Source organism: Somniosus microcephalus, chromosome 10 (assembly GCF_052327205.1).
Source record: "Somniosus microcephalus isolate GS21.2 chromosome 10, FLI_Smic_1.0, whole genome shotgun sequence".
NCBI lineage: Eukaryota > Metazoa > Chordata > Chondrichthyes > Squaliformes > Somniosidae > Somniosus > Somniosus microcephalus.
The window spans coordinates 202,753,333-202,773,224 of record NC_140996.1 but is presented as its reverse complement, the minus strand read 5'-3'; the positions used below and the strand labels follow the sequence as shown (position 1 = coordinate 202,773,224).

The window sequence follows — 19,892 nt, the reverse complement described above, 5'->3', positions numbered from 1 at the left end:
CACCCACCATGGCCATCTCAGCAGAAGTTCACCAGCCTTCCAGCTCCCAAGCTGTAGCCACCGGGGAACCACCTCACAGGAGCACTAGAATAGGTAAAATAGGCATCAGTCATGTAACTATTTGCTAACTGGAGTCTTTTGGAGTAGCAAAGTAAAATAGTTTGTTTTGGTATAGCTGTTGGTCTTCAGAAGATTAGTGATGTACTAGGAACACCTGTGAAGTTGTACCTTTTGAGGGCATTGAGTGTTGGTGCTCTGGAGAGAGGAGGGATGGTTCAGGAGAATCTCTCCTCAATAACTTGCTGCCTTACAGCTCTGGCAGCTCACAGTACTAGGGCCGTGCCCTTCCTCTGCATCCTCCATGAGGATTTTAAAGGAGAGATGAAAGTGACGGAACAAGGTGAGGTGCTCGAAGGAGAAGTAGGTAGAGAGGCCAAGGTTTGGTTGGGGCACATGGTGAAAAGTGTAGCCAGGCGGGGAGACTCCAGTAAGGAGTGTCGCCTCCTGTGAGCCAAGTTTCAGTCAAAGCCAGAATGTTATCCACAATAAAGCCGTGGATGGCAAGGACCTTGATCACGAGTGAGTGGACATACTGCAGGGAAATGCAGAGAGGAGCAGTGATTGTTGATCCATCAGCAGAATCCAGGGGGTGGCGGTGGGTGAGGTGAGCGGGGTGGCTGGGTAGGATGATCGAAGAGGAAGATGAGGCCGTCATGTTCGCTGCTCTTAAGGAGGCAGCAATCAGCAATCACTGATTTGGAAACAACTGTTGGTCTTTTTCATATCAGAGGCTTTGCCAGGAACCTCCAAATAGAGTTACTTCCATAGTTGGCGAGAAAAGGGAAAAGACCACTAAACATGAACATTTATTACAACATAGAGTGGCAAACTCTTTTTTTTAAAACGACATGAGGAGCTAGCAAAGCTTAACAACCACTGTAACACATATACAGGACTGGACAGACTAGATGCAGGAAGAATGTTCCCGATGGTCGGGGAGTCCAGAACCAGGGACCACAGTCTAAGGATAAGGGGTAAGCCATTTAGGACAGAGATGAGGAGGAATTTCTTCACCCAGAGAGTGGTGAACCTGTGGAATTCTCTACCACACAAGGCAGTTGAGGCCAATTCATTAAATATATTCAAGAAAGAGTTGGATATATTTCTTGAGGCTAAGGGGATCAAGGGATATGGGGAGAAGGTAGGGACAGGGTACTGAATTTGGATGATCAGCCATGATCGCTTTAAATGGCGGAGCGGGCTCGAAGGGCCGAATGGCCTACTCCTGCTCCTGTCTTCTATGTTTACAAAAAAAAAATACTGCAGATGCTGGAAATCTTAAATAAAAACAGAAAATGCTGGAGATACTCAGCAGGTCAGGCAGCATCTGTGAAGAGAGAAACAGAGTTAACGTTTCAGGTCGATGACTCTGTTTCTCTCTTCACAGATGCTGCCTGACCTGCTGAGTAACTGTAACACATATGTTGTGTTTCTGCTACTATTTGCTTGTTCATTTACAGTTCAGTGAACTTGTTTGGCAGTCAAAGCCTGAAACATGGCAAAAACAAAGAGCATCTTGTGAAGGCACGGGTTAGAATCATCGGCTGAAGTGTTCTGGTAAACGGTCTCAGTTTGGTATCCAGACCAAATCCTACCTAGACATCAAGGTAAGTGAAGAAAACTCTTTGGGATCTGCGGAGCTGGGGCTGGCACAGGAGAGTCGGAAACTTGGAGGTCCCCACCACTTCACCGTCCACACTCATCACAAACAGCCGCCACCTACACCAGGAAAACTGCACCAACCATGTGCCGTTACCCCAGGAGGCAACTGCGCAAAGGCCCCGCTTAAAACGTATTATGCACACCGGCTATTTCGGGCAGTTCGGTACCTGCCGATTTCAAAGCTCCGCTGATTTCGGGAAAAGTCAGCTGTTCGTGATTACGGGAGGCGGCTGAAAAGTGGGGAATTTCAGGTCGCTTCAATCAACTGTTTGCACTTCACAACTATGCGAGTTACTTCAATTGCTCCAACCTAGCATGGTTTTATGGTGGGGGCTGTAGCTCTTGAATAAAAGCAATAAAAGAAACATTCTAGTGACCTCATAGTAAAAGTTGTATCTCCTCTTTCTGGCTTTGATGGCGACACTAACTGATAGAATTACGATCGGTTGGGTGGGAGTCACTGTCCTGGTGCTACGGCCCTACCTCTTAAGAGGATGCACCCGTTCTGTAAGGAATCTGTAGCTTCTGGTTTTTATACGGATTATATATCATCTCAAAACCATTTTGAAAGTCATCATTTACACGTCGCCAGCCCATACCTGATGTGAAATACTGAGCGTCTCTGCCAATGTGCTAATCTGACTCAAGATACTGAAATCTTCCTCCAGTCGATTGAGAGTTTTCTGGATGTTTTCCCGGTTTGTGGCTTGGGACGTCCCTACAAGACACATCGCAAATTCAAACCAGAATTAGAGACCAGACCAAAATGGAAGCAATTCAATCCAATGCTGATCAAGGACAAGGCTTTGACAAAACAACAACAACAACTTGCATTTACTTTGCACCTTTAATGTAGTAAAACATCTCAAGGTGCTTCACAGGAGCAATATCAGACAAGAATTGACACCGAGCTAAAGAAGGAGACATTTAGGACAGGTAACAATAGCTTGGTCAAAGAGGTAGGTTTTAAGGAGTGTCTTAAAGGAGGAGAGAGAGGTGGCGCAGCGGAGAGGTTTAGGGAGGGAATTCCAGATCTTAGGGCCTAGACGACTGAAGGCACGACCGCCAATAGTGGGGCGAAGGAAGTGGGGGATTCACAAGAGGCCAAAGTTGGAGGAATGCTGAGTTCTCAGAGGATTGTAGGGCTGGAGGAGGTTAGAGATAGGGAGATAGAAATACAATTTAATCACTGCATTCTAATATATTAGTACCTATGCAATCTGACCTGTGAGTCAATTATTATATTTATATATAAGATGAAATGGCTCCATAACCCATTGAACATCGCCCAATAAATACAACATTATCCTGGCCAATATTTATCCCTCAATCAACATAACAAAAACAGATTGTCTGGTCATTAGCACATTGCCGTTTGTGGGAGCTTGCTGTGCGCAAATTGGCTGCCGCGTTTCCCACATTACAACAGTGACTGCATTCCTAAAGTCCTTCATTGGCTGTAAAGCGCTTTGGGACATCCGGTGGCCGTGAAAGGTGCTATATAAATGCAAGTCTTTTTTTTTTCTTTTTCTTTCACCAGGACTGGGACTACCTTCAAATGACCACAAGTGTTTGATTATGATGATAGTCCCCGAAATCCTGCCCACGAGCTATTCATGGATTCACAGCAATTTTACTTCAGGGAAGGATGCTACAACCCTCCTTGAGTAAGAGAAGCAACGCCCAGCAAGCTCATTAAAAAAAATTGGAAACAGATGAGTAAATCTTAATACAAAAAGAAAATACTGCAGATGCTGGAAATCTGAACTAAAAACAGAAAATGCTGGAGATACTCAGCAGGTCAGGCAGCATCTGTGAAGAGAGAAACAGAGTTAACGTTTCAGGTCAATGACCTTGCATCTGAACTGAAACGTTAACTCTGTTTCTCTCTTCACAGATGCTGCCTGACCTGCTGAGTATCTCCAGCATTTTCTGTTTTTATTTTGAGTAAATCTTAAACTTTACGAGAAACCTTTCTTGATATATATGCATAAAGATATACATATACACATTCTTAGTTTGTATTTCATATTAGAATGATACATTAAAATAATAATTTAAAAATGTTACATAATTGCAGCCTAATTCTCCAAATGAATTCCATATTTTGTAAAACAGTACTCCGATTCTGAGGAGATATGTCCTTCCATTTTTCAACAGAAGCCTTGGAATTAGAAGTTTTACAATGTGCAAGATATGAGATTTTAAAAAGTCACAGGGTCGGTCTGACAACAACTGTACTCGGTTCATGTGTTCCCCATCACTCCAGGCTCCAGTGCTTGGGACAGTCAACCAGAAAATGTTACCACTTTATTTTGCATTAGTTCTTGACATGCCCTAAAGCCTCACTGACTTGAGTCTATGATTGCAATTAAATTTGACCCAAAAAAACAACTTCACGATTCCAGAGCAAATGGGTCGGGCAGAAGTGAAAATTAAAATGGGCTCAGTTCATTCAAGCACTTTTTGCATCACTAATGGGGGGAAAAGGAGGCTTTTTAGAGCTAGGAATGTCTCTGTATATCTGCCAGCTGTCTTGTAACATCTTGGGAGTCTCCAGACACAACCTCTCTGACTCCAAAAACCCTCTTGGAAATTAGCCGGCCTGTTTTGGCCCGTGATTGGGGAAACTGGGCAGCTTACTCCTGTTACTGCTGACAAAACTGATTTAATCTATGTTCTTGCCCTTGTTTTAAACTATACTCACAGCTGGCCAGCTGTGATAAAGAAGCCGGCATGGCCTGAGCTTCGAATAAACCTGTTTTACGAAAGGCGCGGGTATATTTGTAGGTCGTGATGCAAATGTGAGTTTCCCAGTGACGCAGCCTGGAGAGAGAGGTATTCTGGTGATGCTCGGTAGATGGCTCATAGGGTTAGTGTACTGCTTTCAAATCAATAATGAGCTCCCTAGCCTCAGGAAAAGTTCTCGTACCAGCTTTAAACTATATTACAATTTACGAGAAATCTACCAGATTCAACCTAGAGATAAAAGGAGTTGAAACTGCAGATTTTAGGGAGGGCGCAATTTATAGGTAGTTCAAAGAAGAGGAGGTAGGGATAGTGATGGAAGGAGGTAATGGGAAAATGAAGGACTAAGGAACTTGATGGGATCGAAGGAATAAAAAAGATCGACTCGCGATTATATAGTGCCTTTTTATGACCTCATGACGTCTCAAAATCACTTTACAACCAATGAAGTGCTTTTGAAGTGCAGTCACTGTTGTATCTTCTATGTTCGCCAGGGCCTCGGTTTAACATTTCACCTGAAGGGCGGCACCTCCAACAGTGCAGCACTGAAGTATGGATGAGGGAAAAGCACGAGCGATTGCAGAAGGAGATGAGAAGGGAACTGCTGAGGGCCTTATTTACCTTGCAATCTCCACGCCAAATGCAGCCTGCAACCGTCGGTGGCTCCTGTCCCTGCCAGGCCACCCACCACCTACCATCCGAGAGGAAAGCAAAAAAGAAAAAGATGGAGAGAGAAGCAGAAAAGGAGAGAAAGAAACAAAAAGCATAGTTAGGCAGAGAGGAGGAGAAAAATGAGAAAAAGATACAGAAGCAGAAGGGAGAGACAGAGAAACAGCAACACATAAGCAGCAGAGTCAGAAATGATGAGAAATCATGTTGTCCAAGTACGGTGTGCAAGGCCACAGGGGATCAACTAGTTTTGCTCAAAAATATTGTACTTTCTCTTCATTGGGTTTCAAAAATTCTCCTGTTTATTTTATATTTGAATATTGGATCTGCTAAGCAAGTGTTTGGTGTGGTCTACCGCATGTATGCCTGATGATTCAACCAGATTGGAAACTCAAAATGGCCGCTGAATCCTTTGAGAGTCTCAGGAGCCACTTGGTGAACCCGTGTCCGGCTGAATTGTGTATCCCCTTACAAGTAATATTTTCTGCAAGAGAAATAAAAACTGTCCTGACTGTCCTCTCTTTCTCCCTAGGTCTGTCTCGTCCTTTTTAGGCTATTTATCTCCGGCATGTTTTGGCTCCCTGCTTTTAAATCTGCAGACATTCTCTCTCAGGGGTTGAGAACATATTTAAAAAAAAAGCTTTTTAACCACACAGTCAGAGATTCCTGTTTATAAATAAGCATTATACATTAGAAGGAAATGTTATTGTCAAATAATACTACGTCATGTCAGAGACCTTTTACAATGTCCAAATCTTCCAGAGGCAGTTTCCAGAGGAACTTGTACTTGCTTGCAGTATCAATCACACTCCCAGCTGTGTATCTATTAGAATGAAAGCAGTTAATGGAGGAAAAAACCAGCAATATGAATAAAGATAGAAGTTCCAGATAACAGTGCTCTGACATCTTCTAGAACACCATCACAACAGATAAGGGGTGATTTTCAAAGTATGGACTGTTGCCGGGGGAACCGCTCTACCCGTCAGAAGTCACGGGCAGTGCATACTTGGAAAATCAGCCCTAGATATTCACCACAAGATGACCAGCGATTGGATAGATTTTCTTAGTCATTGCCCACTGCCAGCGCATACAAGAAAGCTGCAGGCAGCACTCCGGGATCTTCTGATACGCACCGGGTGATGTACCTCAACCCTAATGCAGACTCGGACCATTTTGTTACTAGAGCACTTGGAATTAGGTGCTCGGGTGTTGCCTTTGCAACTAACAAGAGATTGGACAAATGCACAAGCAGTCGCTAGAACCAATGCTGGTCTCGTCATCCCACAGGGCCATGTCTCTTGAATGCTGTGATGCAAATGCGTGCACACTGGTGAAAACCTAACAAGGTGTGATGCGTGGGCTGACATTTATATTATTGCTCTTTTCTTTTTTAATTCCCTGGCTGCAAGAAAAAATCTGGGAATTGGCTAGTAACAAGTAAAAAGATAACGGGCTCGATTTTCAGTGTGCCGTGGAGTTGGGATTGGAGGCGTGCGGGGGGTTAAATTCCCAAAATCAGGGGTCCCAACCCCATCCCGCCCCCAACCCGCCTCCATGCCAGTTAAAAAGGAGGCGGGTGCCCGCCCCGCACTGGGACCCGCCTCCCCGAGGCGGGAAGGGACTAGTGCCAATTAACTGCCTGTTAACAGGTAGTTAACAGGCAATTTTTAGCCTAATCCCTATTTTGAAGCTTTAACTGTGGGATTCCCGACGGCTCCAAACCACGCCAGGTTGGAGGAGTCGGGCTGTCGGGTTGAAGGACTTGGAGGGGTCGAGATGTCAGTGTTCAGGTGAGTGATGTGTGCATGAGTGCAAAGGTAAGTGTGTTTGGTGTGTCTAAAGTGATTAAATAAATTTTACATACCTTTTCAGCCTTCCTTCCTTTAGGTCTCGGGGAGTCCCTCATCTCACCGGCACAGAAAGCAGAATGGCTGCGAACTGTCAAAAGTGACAGCCTGCAGCTTTCTGTGCAGGAGAGATTTCTAACTGAGTCTGTGGAGAAGGACTCATGTTAGAAGTAAGACTGTCAGTGTTTGACAGCTTCAAACAGCTGTGAAACGCTGATATTTCATCTGTCAAAACCTCTTGACAGTTGAAATTTCAGTCTGTGACGTCACCTGTTGCCGGGTGGCCCTTAATTGGCCTGCTGAGCCCGCTGGGCGGGCTCAACAAGGTCAATCACGTTAAAATCGCGTGGATTGGCCACATCTCGATGGAGGCGGGACTACAACCCCGAACGTTGTAGTCCCGCCTCCAACCCGACTTCTGAATGAAAATCCAGCCCAACGTGTTTCAGTGAGGTTTACGTCACCAAATGGAAGAAAAACCAGTTGGACAAATCCTTTCTTGTTGAAATCAATGGTAATGAAAATCAGCTGGTTTCTATAACGGACGGCCGATCTGTAGCATCAGTTTTATGCCCGGGAAACCAATTAAAATCGACCCCAGCGTTCCTTTAAAGCAACAAAACAGAAAACACACTCACTCTACAAGCAAACGGTTTCTACTCAAGAGAGGCTGCATACTCACAGGCTCATAGAACTCCGCCGTAGAGAGCCTGTTTTACGTTTCAAAGTAGTGCAAATCAAAAGATCTGTAAACAGAAAGAGCGAGCGTTCCTTCTTGCTGCTTACTGTTTTCTGTACATAAAAAAAGACAAAATAGAAACGTATCAGTGTGACAAGTAAGAAGATTAATGTGTTCATATTTCACATGACTTTAGGATAAATTTGATTTCAAGGTGGTTTCAAGCAGTTGTATTTTTAAGGGATTATCTTTGTCGCTGTGACAAGTGGGTCATCGATCAATGTATCTGACCAGATCTATTCACATATTCAGTGACAATAAGCTGGTCTTCTTTTATTGGTGCCAGTGCATTCAGAAATTAGGTCAAAGATTGTTTGAGAGCACTCTCTCTTTGAAATGTTAACGTTTGCCGGTCTGCAGACTAGGGAAATGGGTCAATTCTTGGCCTATTTCCGTGGAGGCAGTGGGTCAAAATCCTGGAACTCCCTCCCTAACAGCACTGTGGGAGTACATTCCCCACACGGACTGCAGCGCTTCAAGAAGGTGGCTCACCACCACCTTTTCAAGGGGCAACTAGAGATGGGCAATAAATGCTGGCCTTGCCAGCGACGCCCACATCCCATAAGCGAATAAAAAAAAGAGCGGGGGAAGCGGAAAACGGCCCAAGAACCCGGCAAGGCCGGGGGGGCGCGGAGGACCTGCCGAACTTAACGGTGGGACCTCATTCTCATTTTCTTGTTCCACTTCCCGCCCGACAGCCGGCCGAATTGACAGCCTGGCCAGCGGCCAAATCCAGTGGCAGGAGGCCACAGCCAGGGACCCTTGGGGACGGCCATTATTTTAGAACACTATTCCGCGAAATACCAGTTTGACCGTCGTCTGCATTCTTCATTACTCTACGCAGAATTCTCCTGCCCTGCCCAAGGTGGTCCTGGCTAGTGAATTTACCTCCCCATTACAAAATCAATCTCATTGAGGTTCTCTTCCTTCAGCTGTTACTTGTGTTAAGACTGTTAAAGGTAAGAATTGCAAAGTTGGAAAAAGTTCTTACCACTTCAATCACCATCTCCTGCCGTAAGAATTTTCTGTGAGGAACCAGGAGCTATAGGACAAGATAAGATAATGCACTATTACACCACTGAGAAATCAGACACTGTGAAAAAAGTGGAATACATATTATAGTAATTACATTAAAACACAGTTAATGGGTCACTGTCTCGCTCAAGAGGCCAGGGAACATATGAACAGGAGTAGGCCATTCTGCCCCTCGAACCTGTTCCGTCATTCAATGTGATCATGGTGGATCTGTATCCTAACTCCATTTACCCCCCTTGGCTTGATATCCTTTAATACGCTTGGCTAGCAAAAATCTAGCGATCTCAGAAAAAAATCTATTAATTGAGCTAGCATCTGTTGTTTTTTGTGGGATGGAGTTCCACTCTTCTACCATCTTTGCGTGAAGAAGTGTTTCCTAACTTCTCTCCTGAATGGCCTGGCTCTGATTTTAAGGTTATGTCCCTTTGTCCTAGACTCCCCCACCAGCGGAAAAGGTTTCTCTCTATCTACCCTCTCAATTCCTTTCAAAATCCTAAAAACCTCAATCAAATCACCCCTTAACTTTATATATTCCAGGGAATACAAGACGAGTTTATGTAATCTCTCCTCATAATCTAACCCTTTGAGCCCTGGTAACATTCTGGTGAATCTGGGCTGCATTCCCTCCAAGGCCAATATATCCTTTCTAAGGTGCGGTGCCCAGAACCGTACACAGTCCTCCAGATGTGGTCTAACCACGGCTTTGTATAGCTGCAGCAAAACTTTCTCCCCTTTATATTCTAGACCTCTAGATATAAAGGCCAGCATTCCATTAGTCTTTATCATTATTTTTGTACCTGACCACTACATTTTAGTGATCTGTGTACATGGACCCCTGAATCTCTTTGGACCTCCATTGTTCCTAGCTTTTTACCATTTAAAAAATACTCGGATCTGTTGATTTTTGGTCCAAAATAGATCGTCTCACACTTACCTGCATTGAAATCCATCTGCTACGGTTTGCCCACTCACTTAATCTACTATTGTCTCTTTGCTCTTTTATGCTCCTGTCTACACTACTTACTATGCCACCAATCTTAGTGTCATCGGCAAACTTGGAGAGATGGCTCTCTATTGTGTTATCTAAGTCATTAATAAATATAGTGAATAGTTGAGGTCCCAGCACAGATCTTTGTTGGACACCACTAATCACTTCCTTCCATTTCAAGTACATATCGTACATTTGCAATTTTCCAATCTAAAGAGACAATTCCTGTATCTAGAGAGCTTTGGACGATTATGGCTAAAGCATCTGCAATTTCCTCACCTAATTCTTTTAAAACTCCAGGGGTGGAAACTATCAGGCCCTGGGGATTTGTCAGTCTTTAGTGCCATTATTTTTTCTAATACTGTTTCCTTGCTTACATTAACTTTAGTGAGTTCCAGTCCTTAATTCATTATTAGTTTCCCTGGAATGTCAGGTATATTATCCTCTTCCTCTACTGTGAAGACTGAGACAATGTAATTATTCAACAAGTCTGCCATTTCCTTATTTTCATTTGCAATATTACACGTATCTGTTTTTAAATGGCCCACATTACCCTTGACTACACTTTTTCTTCTAATATAATTGTAAAAACTTTTTGTGTTAATCTTGCTATCCCTCACAAGTTTCTTTCTCTATTCCTTTTTGCAGCTTTAACTATCTTTTCTGTCTTCCTTTGCTGTTCTTTATATCTCTCCCAATCCCCTGGATCCACACTATTCTTTGTAGTTTTGTATGCTGTTTCTTTTAGTTTTACGTTATTTCTCACTTCGTATGGCTGTTTTATTTGCTAATACTCTGGGTGAGATTAGAACTAGGGGGCATAATCTTAGAATAAGGGGCTGCCCTTTCAAAACTGAGATGAGGAGAAACTTCTTCACTCAGAGGGTAGTAAATCTATGGAATTTGCTACCCCAGAGAGCTGTGGAAGCTGCAACATTAAATAAATTTAAAATGGAGATAGACAGTTTCCTAGCAGATAAGGGAATTAGGGGTTACGGGGAGAGGGCAGGGAAGTGGACGTGAGTCTAGATTCAGATCAGCCATGATCCTATTGAATGGCGGAGCAGGCCCGAGGGGCCGTATGGCCTACTCCTGCTCCTATTTCTTATGTTCTTAAGTACAGCAAAAGAAAAAAACTTGTATTTATATGGCGTCTTTCACGACCTCAGGCCTAGATTATGTGCTCAAGTCTCTGGAGTGGGACTTGAACCCACAACCTTTTGACTCAGAGGCAAGAGCGCTACTTCTGAGGGACATGTGGTTGTAACTGAGAGAGCTTAGATCAGATCAACATAGACTTTACAATTATCACATTGGGTGTCAAATCATTTTTCAGTTCAAGAAAAAAATCCTATTTGGGACATCGGGTTAATAATTTTATTACAGGTATTTTTCACCAACACCAACTGCCTCTAATATTGCAAAGATAGTTGTGGTATTGGCCTAAATTATTACCATAGCAACAACATCCCTAATTTTGAATGACCAAAAGGGCAGACATATTTTTGTCTACTTCAAGATTCACTTCAGAGATGAGGAACAAGTTGTCATCTAATTTTTAATTTCTCCCATCAAAGTGTTTCAGCTCAACTTCTTAACCTGACGACCAGCCCAAAATTGGGAACTTGCCAGCAAAGGGAAACTTGTGTGTGCAAATCCCTGCCGGGGCTGTGCTGGGAATAGAATCACAGAATGGAATCATGGAATGGTTACGGCACGGAAAAAGGCCATTCAGCCCATCGGGTCCTCCTCATATTAATAATGCCAACTTTACAGGGTAGATTTTTGAACTTGCCATCTGGGCATAGCATTAGTGTTGCAGATCGGCCACCCAATGCAGAAACAGCCCGATTTGAATTTCCGTCAATTTCAATGGAAACGAAAATCAGTCAGTTTCCATAATGGGTGGCCGATGCACATTGCTAGGCTTCATGCCCGGGCAGCAAGTTGAAAATCGACCCTTACATGTTTTCACAAATCTATGATTTCACCAATAGGGTGACATATCTAAGTGACCAATCCCAAATATGCACAGATGGATCTCTGATGGTGAAAGGAGGAGCATAGGAACAGGAAGAGGCCATTCATCCCCTCGAGCCTGTTCCACCATTCAATTAGATCACGGCTGATCTGTATCTCAACTCCACTGACCTGCTTTGGTTTTGTTACCCTCAATACCCTTGCCTAACAAAAATCTATCAATCTTAGTTTTGAAATTTTCAACTGAGCCCCCAGCCTCAACAGCGTTTTTGGGGGGGGGGGGGGGGGGGGGGGGGGAGAAGAGTTCCAGATTTCCACTACCCTTTGTGTGAAGAAGTGAGAGGCCATGAATTGAGTCTTTATAGAATTGTCCAAAACTGAAGCAGAGCAGAAATGAACAGAGGAGACCCTACTTCATATACTTTATGTAAACCAGAGAATATTGGGAATCATTGAATGATGTTAGTGATACATAGCCCTGCCAAACATTAATTCAGTTCACAGTTTGATCATAGAACTTTATAACAGTTGTACCTCTTCATGGATACGCACATCCACCATGCCTTCTATATGGGATTCTATCTCTTGCAGGATGCGAGCCTCTTTCTCTGCCTCCTCCGCATTCTTCTTTCCCTTGTTTATCCTTTCAGCTAGCAACTTAATGTAACGCTGTGCTGCGAGCAGGCAGGGGTGATCTGGGTGATCGTCAGGAGTGTGCTTCAATAGATCCTGCCATGTAGAAAACAACATCAGTGCGCTGGTTAGCAGTTTATAAGCCGCCATCAGTCTCACTTACCGTGATAATCGTGAGGCCAATAGCTTCAGCGGTATCCATCCTGGCAGCTCCCTGAAAACTGCTTATGATAGTTACTGTAAGGCGAGTGAAGTGGGGCGAATTCCAAGTCAGTTTTGGATTTCAATATTCAAATTAGAGCCCGATTAGGGCAACATAATTTTACAGCACCAAAGAAAATATTGCTGATCCAACTGCTCTGTCTGAGGTCCGAACTGAAGTACGCACCCATTGGTCTAAAAAGCAAAATGACGATGAACATGTACGAGAGGAAGCTGGCATTATTAGTGGATAAATGGTCAGTGCATTCATAAGATAATCTTTCATCCGCCATTCTAGTACAGAGTACCATACAAACAAGTTAAGCTCACAGTAATTTTGAGGCTCTTACGTCGTACAACATTGGCATCAATTCAAATGAAGGAATTATACAATAGCAAAACCCTGCGGATGCTGGAAATCTGAAGTGCCGTCTTGGAAAGCTGAGTGTTTCCAGCACTTTCTGTTGTTATTTTATGAAGGAATTCTTTCAAATTCACTGATTTCAGATTGAGTCAGATTTTCAATTTGATGCTCAATCCATGTACTGTAACAGGTTCCAAAGAACAAACTCCTCCTAAACTTGATTTGGGCGTGAGGTCCGGCACAATGAAATTGAACTCCCCAGCTTATTAATGAACTTAAAATGTTTAGCACGGTGTAGCTCAATTTAACTGATAACTGTAAATTTGTACCGAGTCTTTGTCAAAGCGCTGACGGTATGAGCAATGTGCTACACTCCAGTAGAGATTAAGGTTTGTGTCTCACAGGCTCACTGTTACTGGATTTGTGTTCTCGCTGTTTTTTTTTTGTGTGCCGAATTGTTGCTGGCTAATCAGAATACAGTAAAAGCCATGCTCTTACCTTATAACTAAACTTGCCAGGTGAACAGCTTCAGTACAACTGCTTTCCATCAAAATATAACCCATTTACAGACTGAATTACAGACTGGGTCAAGTCCCGCTCCAGACACTTGAGCACAAAAATCTAGGCTGACACTCCAGTACAGTGCTGAGGGAGTGCTGCACTGTCGGAAGTGCCGTCTTGCGGATGAGACGTTAAACCGAGGCCCCGTCTGCTCTCTCAGCTGGGCGTAAAGGATCCCATGGCACTATTTCGAATAAGAGCAGGGTTTCCTGGCCAATATTTATCCCTCAATCAACATCACTTAAAAAAAAACAGATTATCTGGTCATTATCACATTGCTGTTTGTGGGAGCTTGCTGTGTGCAAATTGGCTGCCGCGTTTCCTACATTACAACAGTGACCACACTTCAAAAAGTACTTCATTGGATGTAAAGCACTTTGGGGCATCCAGTGGTCATGAAAGGCGCTATAAAAATGCAAATCTTTCTTTCTTTGAAATTGCCCAATGACCACCTATCATGATATTGAGCCATTGAGATCAAGAAGGTTCCCAACTTGATCTCTGATCTCAGCCAGCACGGAGGTAATAATACTTGGCCTTGGAACCACAGGCTAGGAAGCAGAGAAAAAGAAATGGCCTGGGTTTTTGCTCTTGATGACTGTTGCGGGACTCCACCAGAACATAGGCAAATGTAGTATTAGATTTATCTTTGATACCTGCCACAGTCCAACAACCTGCCAACACTCACTCTCCAAGCTCACACTGGCTATTTGGGTAAAGTAGTAGAAGTGCTTCCAGCTCTGTGGAACTATACTCGGACAGGAATTACCACCTTCAGGCAAGGAAAAAAGCTGGCGGGGGGGGTGGGGGGTGGGGGGGGGAGTCCCAAAGTAAGAGAAACAATTCTGAAATGTTTGTGAAATATCTGTCAGTGAAACAAGGAAATAAGGAATAACAACAGAAAACGCTGGAAAAACTCAGCAGGCCAGGGCAGCATCAGTGGAGGGAGAAACGGAGTTAACGTTTCAGGTCGATGACTTTTCGTCAGAACTGGAAAAAAGCAGGAAATGGAAAGTAGGTTTAGGGGCTGGGAAAAGGGGGAGGGGGATGAACATCCCCTCTCCCCTTTTCCCAGCCCCTAAACCTGCTTTCTATTTCCAGCTTTTTTCCAGTTCTGACAAAGGGTCATCGACCTGAAACGTTAACTCCGTTTCTCTCTCCACCGATGCTGCCCTGGCCTGCTGGGTTTTTCCAGCGTTTTCTGTTGTTATTTCGGATTTCCAGCATCCGCAGTATTTTGCTAACGAAATAAGGAAACATGATTTATCATACACGTAGATGCCGGCTATTTGTGGCCAAGTAGGATTGTTGTCTCTTATGTTGGCTTTAGCAAAAAGAACAGTTGTCCCTAGTCCATATTTCACTGCTATTTAGCTTGGCCGACTACATGGGCCCTGAATTTGGACAGAAATCGGGGTCAGCATCCAGCGTTACAGCTGTGCAGTCTCGGATAGTTTTAGGTTGCTGTTTGCACAGCCTTACCTTCATAAACTCCTTGTATACTGTAGTTGTAAAGAAGAACAAACACTAGAGTGTAGATTTATTAATATTTCTAAACTTGCCCGTTTTTGCTTTCAATGCCCTTAATTTTACTATGATACAATAAATCGTTTGGTATACTAAGAACATTCACAGGGCTCAGATGGTTTTACTAGGTTGATGGAATGTGTTTTGTAAAAAAATAATGGACAGTCTTTAATACTGTAGATGTATTATTGTGGGTTTTATCGCAGTTATTAAATAAATCAGTATCTTTCTTTATGATTGTCCTTATTCTAATCTGAATTGATCCATGTCCCCGGTGTCCTGGCCAATATTTACATCTCAACCCAGGTCACTAAATAACAGATTATCTGGTGATTATCCCATTGATATTTGTGGAACCTATCTGTGCGCAAATTGGCTGCCGCGTTTCCTACAACAGTGACTTACTTTCAAAAGTACTTCATTGGCTGTAAAGCACTTTGGGATGTCCTGAGGTCGTGAGAGGCGCTAGATAAACACAGTTTTTCTTTCCTTCTGGATACAATCAGCATAGAAGGTATAAGAAAAAAATCATTGCCTTTCATTTTTTTAATTACTCAGAAAGCTATAGACCTGGGGGTAAAAATTTGGGGTGCTACCTTCGCCGGGGCGCGAATTTTAGCACCCCGAAAAAGTTAGCGCCCCCACGGCTGATTTTCCCAGGTAGCACCCCGAGAGGGAGGAGGGGCGCTACTGGAAGCGCCCCGCGTCCCTCTTTGGGCGCTGCGAGCCAATATCGCGGCGCGACGTGCCGCAGCGCGTGGTACTACAGGCCTTCCTCCCCTCCAGCTCACTTGCTTTTGTTGGGAGGGTAGTCTCAGGACTTGCTGACATTCCAAATTGTATCATAGAAACATAGAAGATAGGAGCAGGAGTAGGCCATTCGGCCCCTCGAGCCTGCTCCACCATTCAATGCGATCATGGCTGATCATCCAATTTCAGTACCCGGTCCCTGCTTTCTCCCCATACCCCTGGATCCCTTTAGCCTTAAGAAATATATCCAACTCCTTCTTGAATATATTTAATGAATTGGCTTCTACTGCCTTCTGTGGTAGAGAATTCCACAGGTTCACCACTCTCTGGGTGAAGAAATTCCTCCTAATTTCTATCCTAAATGGCCTACCCCTTATCCTTAGACTGTGACCCCTGGTTCTGGACTCCCCGACCATTGGGAACATCCTTCCTGCATCTAGTCTGTCCAGTCCTGTCAGAATTTTATCAGTTTCAATGAGATCTCATTCTTCTAAACTCCCGCGAGTACAAGCCCAATCGTCCCAATCTCTCCTCATACGTCATTCCTGCCATCCCAGGTTATCAGCCTGGTGAATCTTCGCTGAACTTCTTCCATGGCAAGAACATCCTTCCTCAGATAAGGCGACTGAAACTGCACACAGTACTCCAGATGTGGTCTCACCAAGGCCCTGTACAACTGCAGCAAGACATCCTTGTTCCTGTACTCGAACCCTCTCGCTACGAAGGCCAACATACCATTTGCCTTCTTCACCACCTGCTGCACCTGCATGCTTACCTTCAGCGACTGGTGCACAAAGACACCCAGGTCTCGTTGCACTTCCCCTTCTCCCAATCTATTGCCATTCAGATAATATCCTTTGATTCACTGAGAAGATCAACTGCTGAGACTGCAGGCCTTGCTTTTAGTTTACTTCACTGAACTACTGCGTTCTACTGAATGCAGTGAGAAACAGATGAAAAACGGGCTCAATTTGTGCCGGAATCGGCGATTCCCCAAAACGGAAACTCTACCCCATTAGAGCAGAATTACTGGCACAACCCATTTGTGGAACAATACTGATGGCTGTCATAGAGACAACCATTGCTCTGACTGTCCCGCCAGAAGACGGGCAGATGGTGTCAGAAGATGGGCAGCATCACGTGATAAAATTAAAAGGAAATTAGGAACAAAAAAAAGGAATGCAAAGCACTAACCAATTACAGGATTTAACGTAGTCTTTCAAAGTATTTTAAAAGCATAGGCATATACATCATTGGAAAAGAAAAGACATTAAAGGTCGAAGGAAAAACTGAATAACCTAAAAAACAAACAGGTCATTCAAGGCAGATTTACTGAGGACACTGCATCAGAAATTTATTGAATTTAATATTTAAGCACAGTGAATAAAATAAACATTTTTCCGTAAGCTGTTATAATCCTTTTTATTTTTTTCAAACAAATGGCTTCTATCCACATGTCAGATTCAAGACACTCTGTCTGCTATATTTACAAGGGCCTGTACTGTATGTTAAATGATCTTACTCCAGCCTTTGTGGCTATGATTCAAGAGAAGTTCAGGCCAAATAGAAATCTCGCTAAACTGCTTAGTGGCGGAGCCAACAGTAAGAACGCATTAAGGGTGGCGATGAGCAGAATAAATGTTCCCCATCACTTTGTAAATAATCTACACAATCAGTCACCTGAGACAGCCACAGCTGAGCAGTAAACTGTGCAATTAGTGTCTCAGGTTTTACTGTATGGAAAGTCTGCCCATAAAACTCTGCCAAACATTATGTATAGCATCAAAGTTGATTATTTTGGAAATATATGTGGAGAGAGAGTTTCCTAGTGCACTGGTTATACATGAGGAAGTGGCTTCCTTTTTATTCCTTAGTGGAGATTGAGCCGGCACATTTTAATTCATAAAAAACTAGAAGAGGCCATTCAGTCCATCACACTCACCGCCATCTTGGTGCTGCTCAGGCCATTTTTATCTCCCCCGCCCGCCCCCCTGCCCCCGCCAACACCTTATCAGCAAGCCTGTCACCTTCTCCTCCATGTTGAATCAGAATCCGACTAATTCATTCAAGAAAGCTTTCGCTGAAACCATATTCATTGCACTAAATGGCAATCAGTTCAATAAGTTAACAGCTTGAAGTGTGAAGCGTTACTCCACAACATTCAAATAAATGAAGCTTTCCTTCGCTAATAATCAAGCCTCTATCCTCTCATGTTTCAGAACAAAGAATACTTTCACTCACCTCACTGAGTCCTGCACTGTTTTAAAAAGCTGTATCACATCCCTTGTATTCAATGATCTGATTAGAGCAGATTGAATTCCCTTAACCTATCTTCGCAGCTCAGTAACTGAAGTTAGTCTGGAGTTCATTCAAGAGGGATTTAGATGCTGTGAAATGATTCAAGGGCTTTTTCCTCCACTCCTTTAACTAAACTCCACTCCACATGTTAATCATTCTTCATATGAAAAACTTCACAACATCAATCCTAAATTTGTCTTTTCTAGGTTTGAATGTTTCCTTTGACCTATTGTTATGGTTTAGCGTAAAGTAATGTTCAGGATTTACCTTTTCCATACCATTTACTATCTTTTATAGGTCTCTGTCATAAGAACATAAGAAATAGGAGCAGGAGTAGGCCATTCGGCCCGCCGAGCCTGCTCCGCCATTCAATGAGATCATGGCTGATCTTCTACCTCAACTCCAACTTTCCGCACTATCCCCATATCCCTTGATTCCCTTAGTATCCAAAAATCTATCGAAATCAATTTTCAATATACTCAACGACTGAGCATCCACAGCTCTCTGGTGTAGAGAATTCCAACGATTCACAACCCTTTGAGTGAAGAAATTTCTCCACATCTCAATCCTAATTGGACAACCCCTTATTCTGAGACTGGGACGCCTAGTCAGCTCCTTTTAAGACTGAAAAACCCAAGTTTCTCCAATTTTTCTTCATAACCCATTCTTGTGGATTGAGGATTGGTTAATGGACAGAAAACAGAGAGCAGGGAGAAAAGGGTCATTTTCAGGTTGGCAGGCTGTAACTAGTGGGGTACCGCAAGGATCAGTGCTTGGGCCTCAGATATTCACAATCTACATCAATGATTTGGATGAGGTAACCAAATGTAATATATCCAAGTTTGCTGATGATACAAAGGTGGGTGGGAATGTAAGTTGTGAGGAGGATGCAAGGAGGCTTCTAGGGGATATAGACAGGCTAAGTGAGTGGGCAACAACATAACAAATGGAATATAATGTGGAGAAATGTGAAGTTATCCACTTTGGTAGGAAAAATAGAAAAGCAGAGTATTTTTTATATGGAGAGAGATTGGGAAATGTTGGTGTTCAGAGGGACCTGGGTGTCCTTATACATGAATCACTGAAAGTTAACATGCAGGTACAGCAAGCAATTAGGAAAGCAAATGGTATGTTGGCCTTTATTACAAGAGGATTTGAGTATAAGAGTAAAGACATCTTACTGCAATTATATAGGGCCCTGGTGAGACAACACCTGGAGTATTGTGTACAGTTTTAGTCTCCTTACCTAAGGAAGGATGTACTTGCCATAGAGGGAGTGCAACAAAGGTTCACCAGGCTGGTTCCTGGGATGGGGGGATTGTCCTATGAGGACAGATTGAGTAGACTAGGCCTATATTCTCTGGAGTTTAGAAGAATGAGAGGTGATCTCATTGAAACATACAAAATTCTTACAGGGCTTGACAGGGTAGATGCAGGGAGGATGTTTCCCCTAGCTGGGGAGTCTAGAACCAGGGGTCACAGTCTCAAAATAAGGGGTCGGCCACTTAGGACTGAGATGAGGAGAGATTTCTTCACTCAGAGGGTGGTGAATCTTTGGAATTCTCTACCACAGGGCTGTGGAATCTGAGTCATTGAGTGTATTCAAGACAGAGATCGATAGATTTTTGAATATTAAGGGAATCAAAGAATATGGGGATAGTGCAGGAAAGTAGAGATGAGGTAGAAGATCAGTCATGATCTCATTGAATGGCAGAGCAGGCTCAAAGGGCCAAATGGCCTACTCCTGCTCCTATTTCTTATGTTCTTATGATGCTAAGGATCAGGTATGTGGCTGTTCTTTAGACCAACTGCAGGTTTGAATGTCTCCCA

At 43.4% G+C, this 19,892-nt stretch overlaps 1 protein-coding gene across 1 annotated transcript in view; it reads right to left on the bottom strand.

The window, feature by feature from the left end:
* arhgef17 (Rho guanine nucleotide exchange factor (GEF) 17) overlaps positions 1 to 19,892 on the bottom strand; it is a 504,936-nt gene that overhangs the window by 58,199 nt on the left and 426,845 nt on the right. The window contains exons 6-10 of the mRNA XM_085999453.1: positions 12,263 to 12,457; positions 8,717 to 8,767; positions 7,669 to 7,778; positions 5,877 to 5,962; positions 2,322 to 2,440 (exon numbers count right to left, since the gene is read on the bottom strand). Coding sequence (XP_085855579.1) covers positions 2,322 to 2,440; positions 5,877 to 5,962; positions 7,669 to 7,778; positions 8,717 to 8,767; positions 12,263 to 12,457 — 561 coding nt within the window. The remainder of the gene's footprint in view (positions 1 to 2,321; positions 2,441 to 5,876; positions 5,963 to 7,668; positions 7,779 to 8,716; positions 8,768 to 12,262; positions 12,458 to 19,892) is intronic.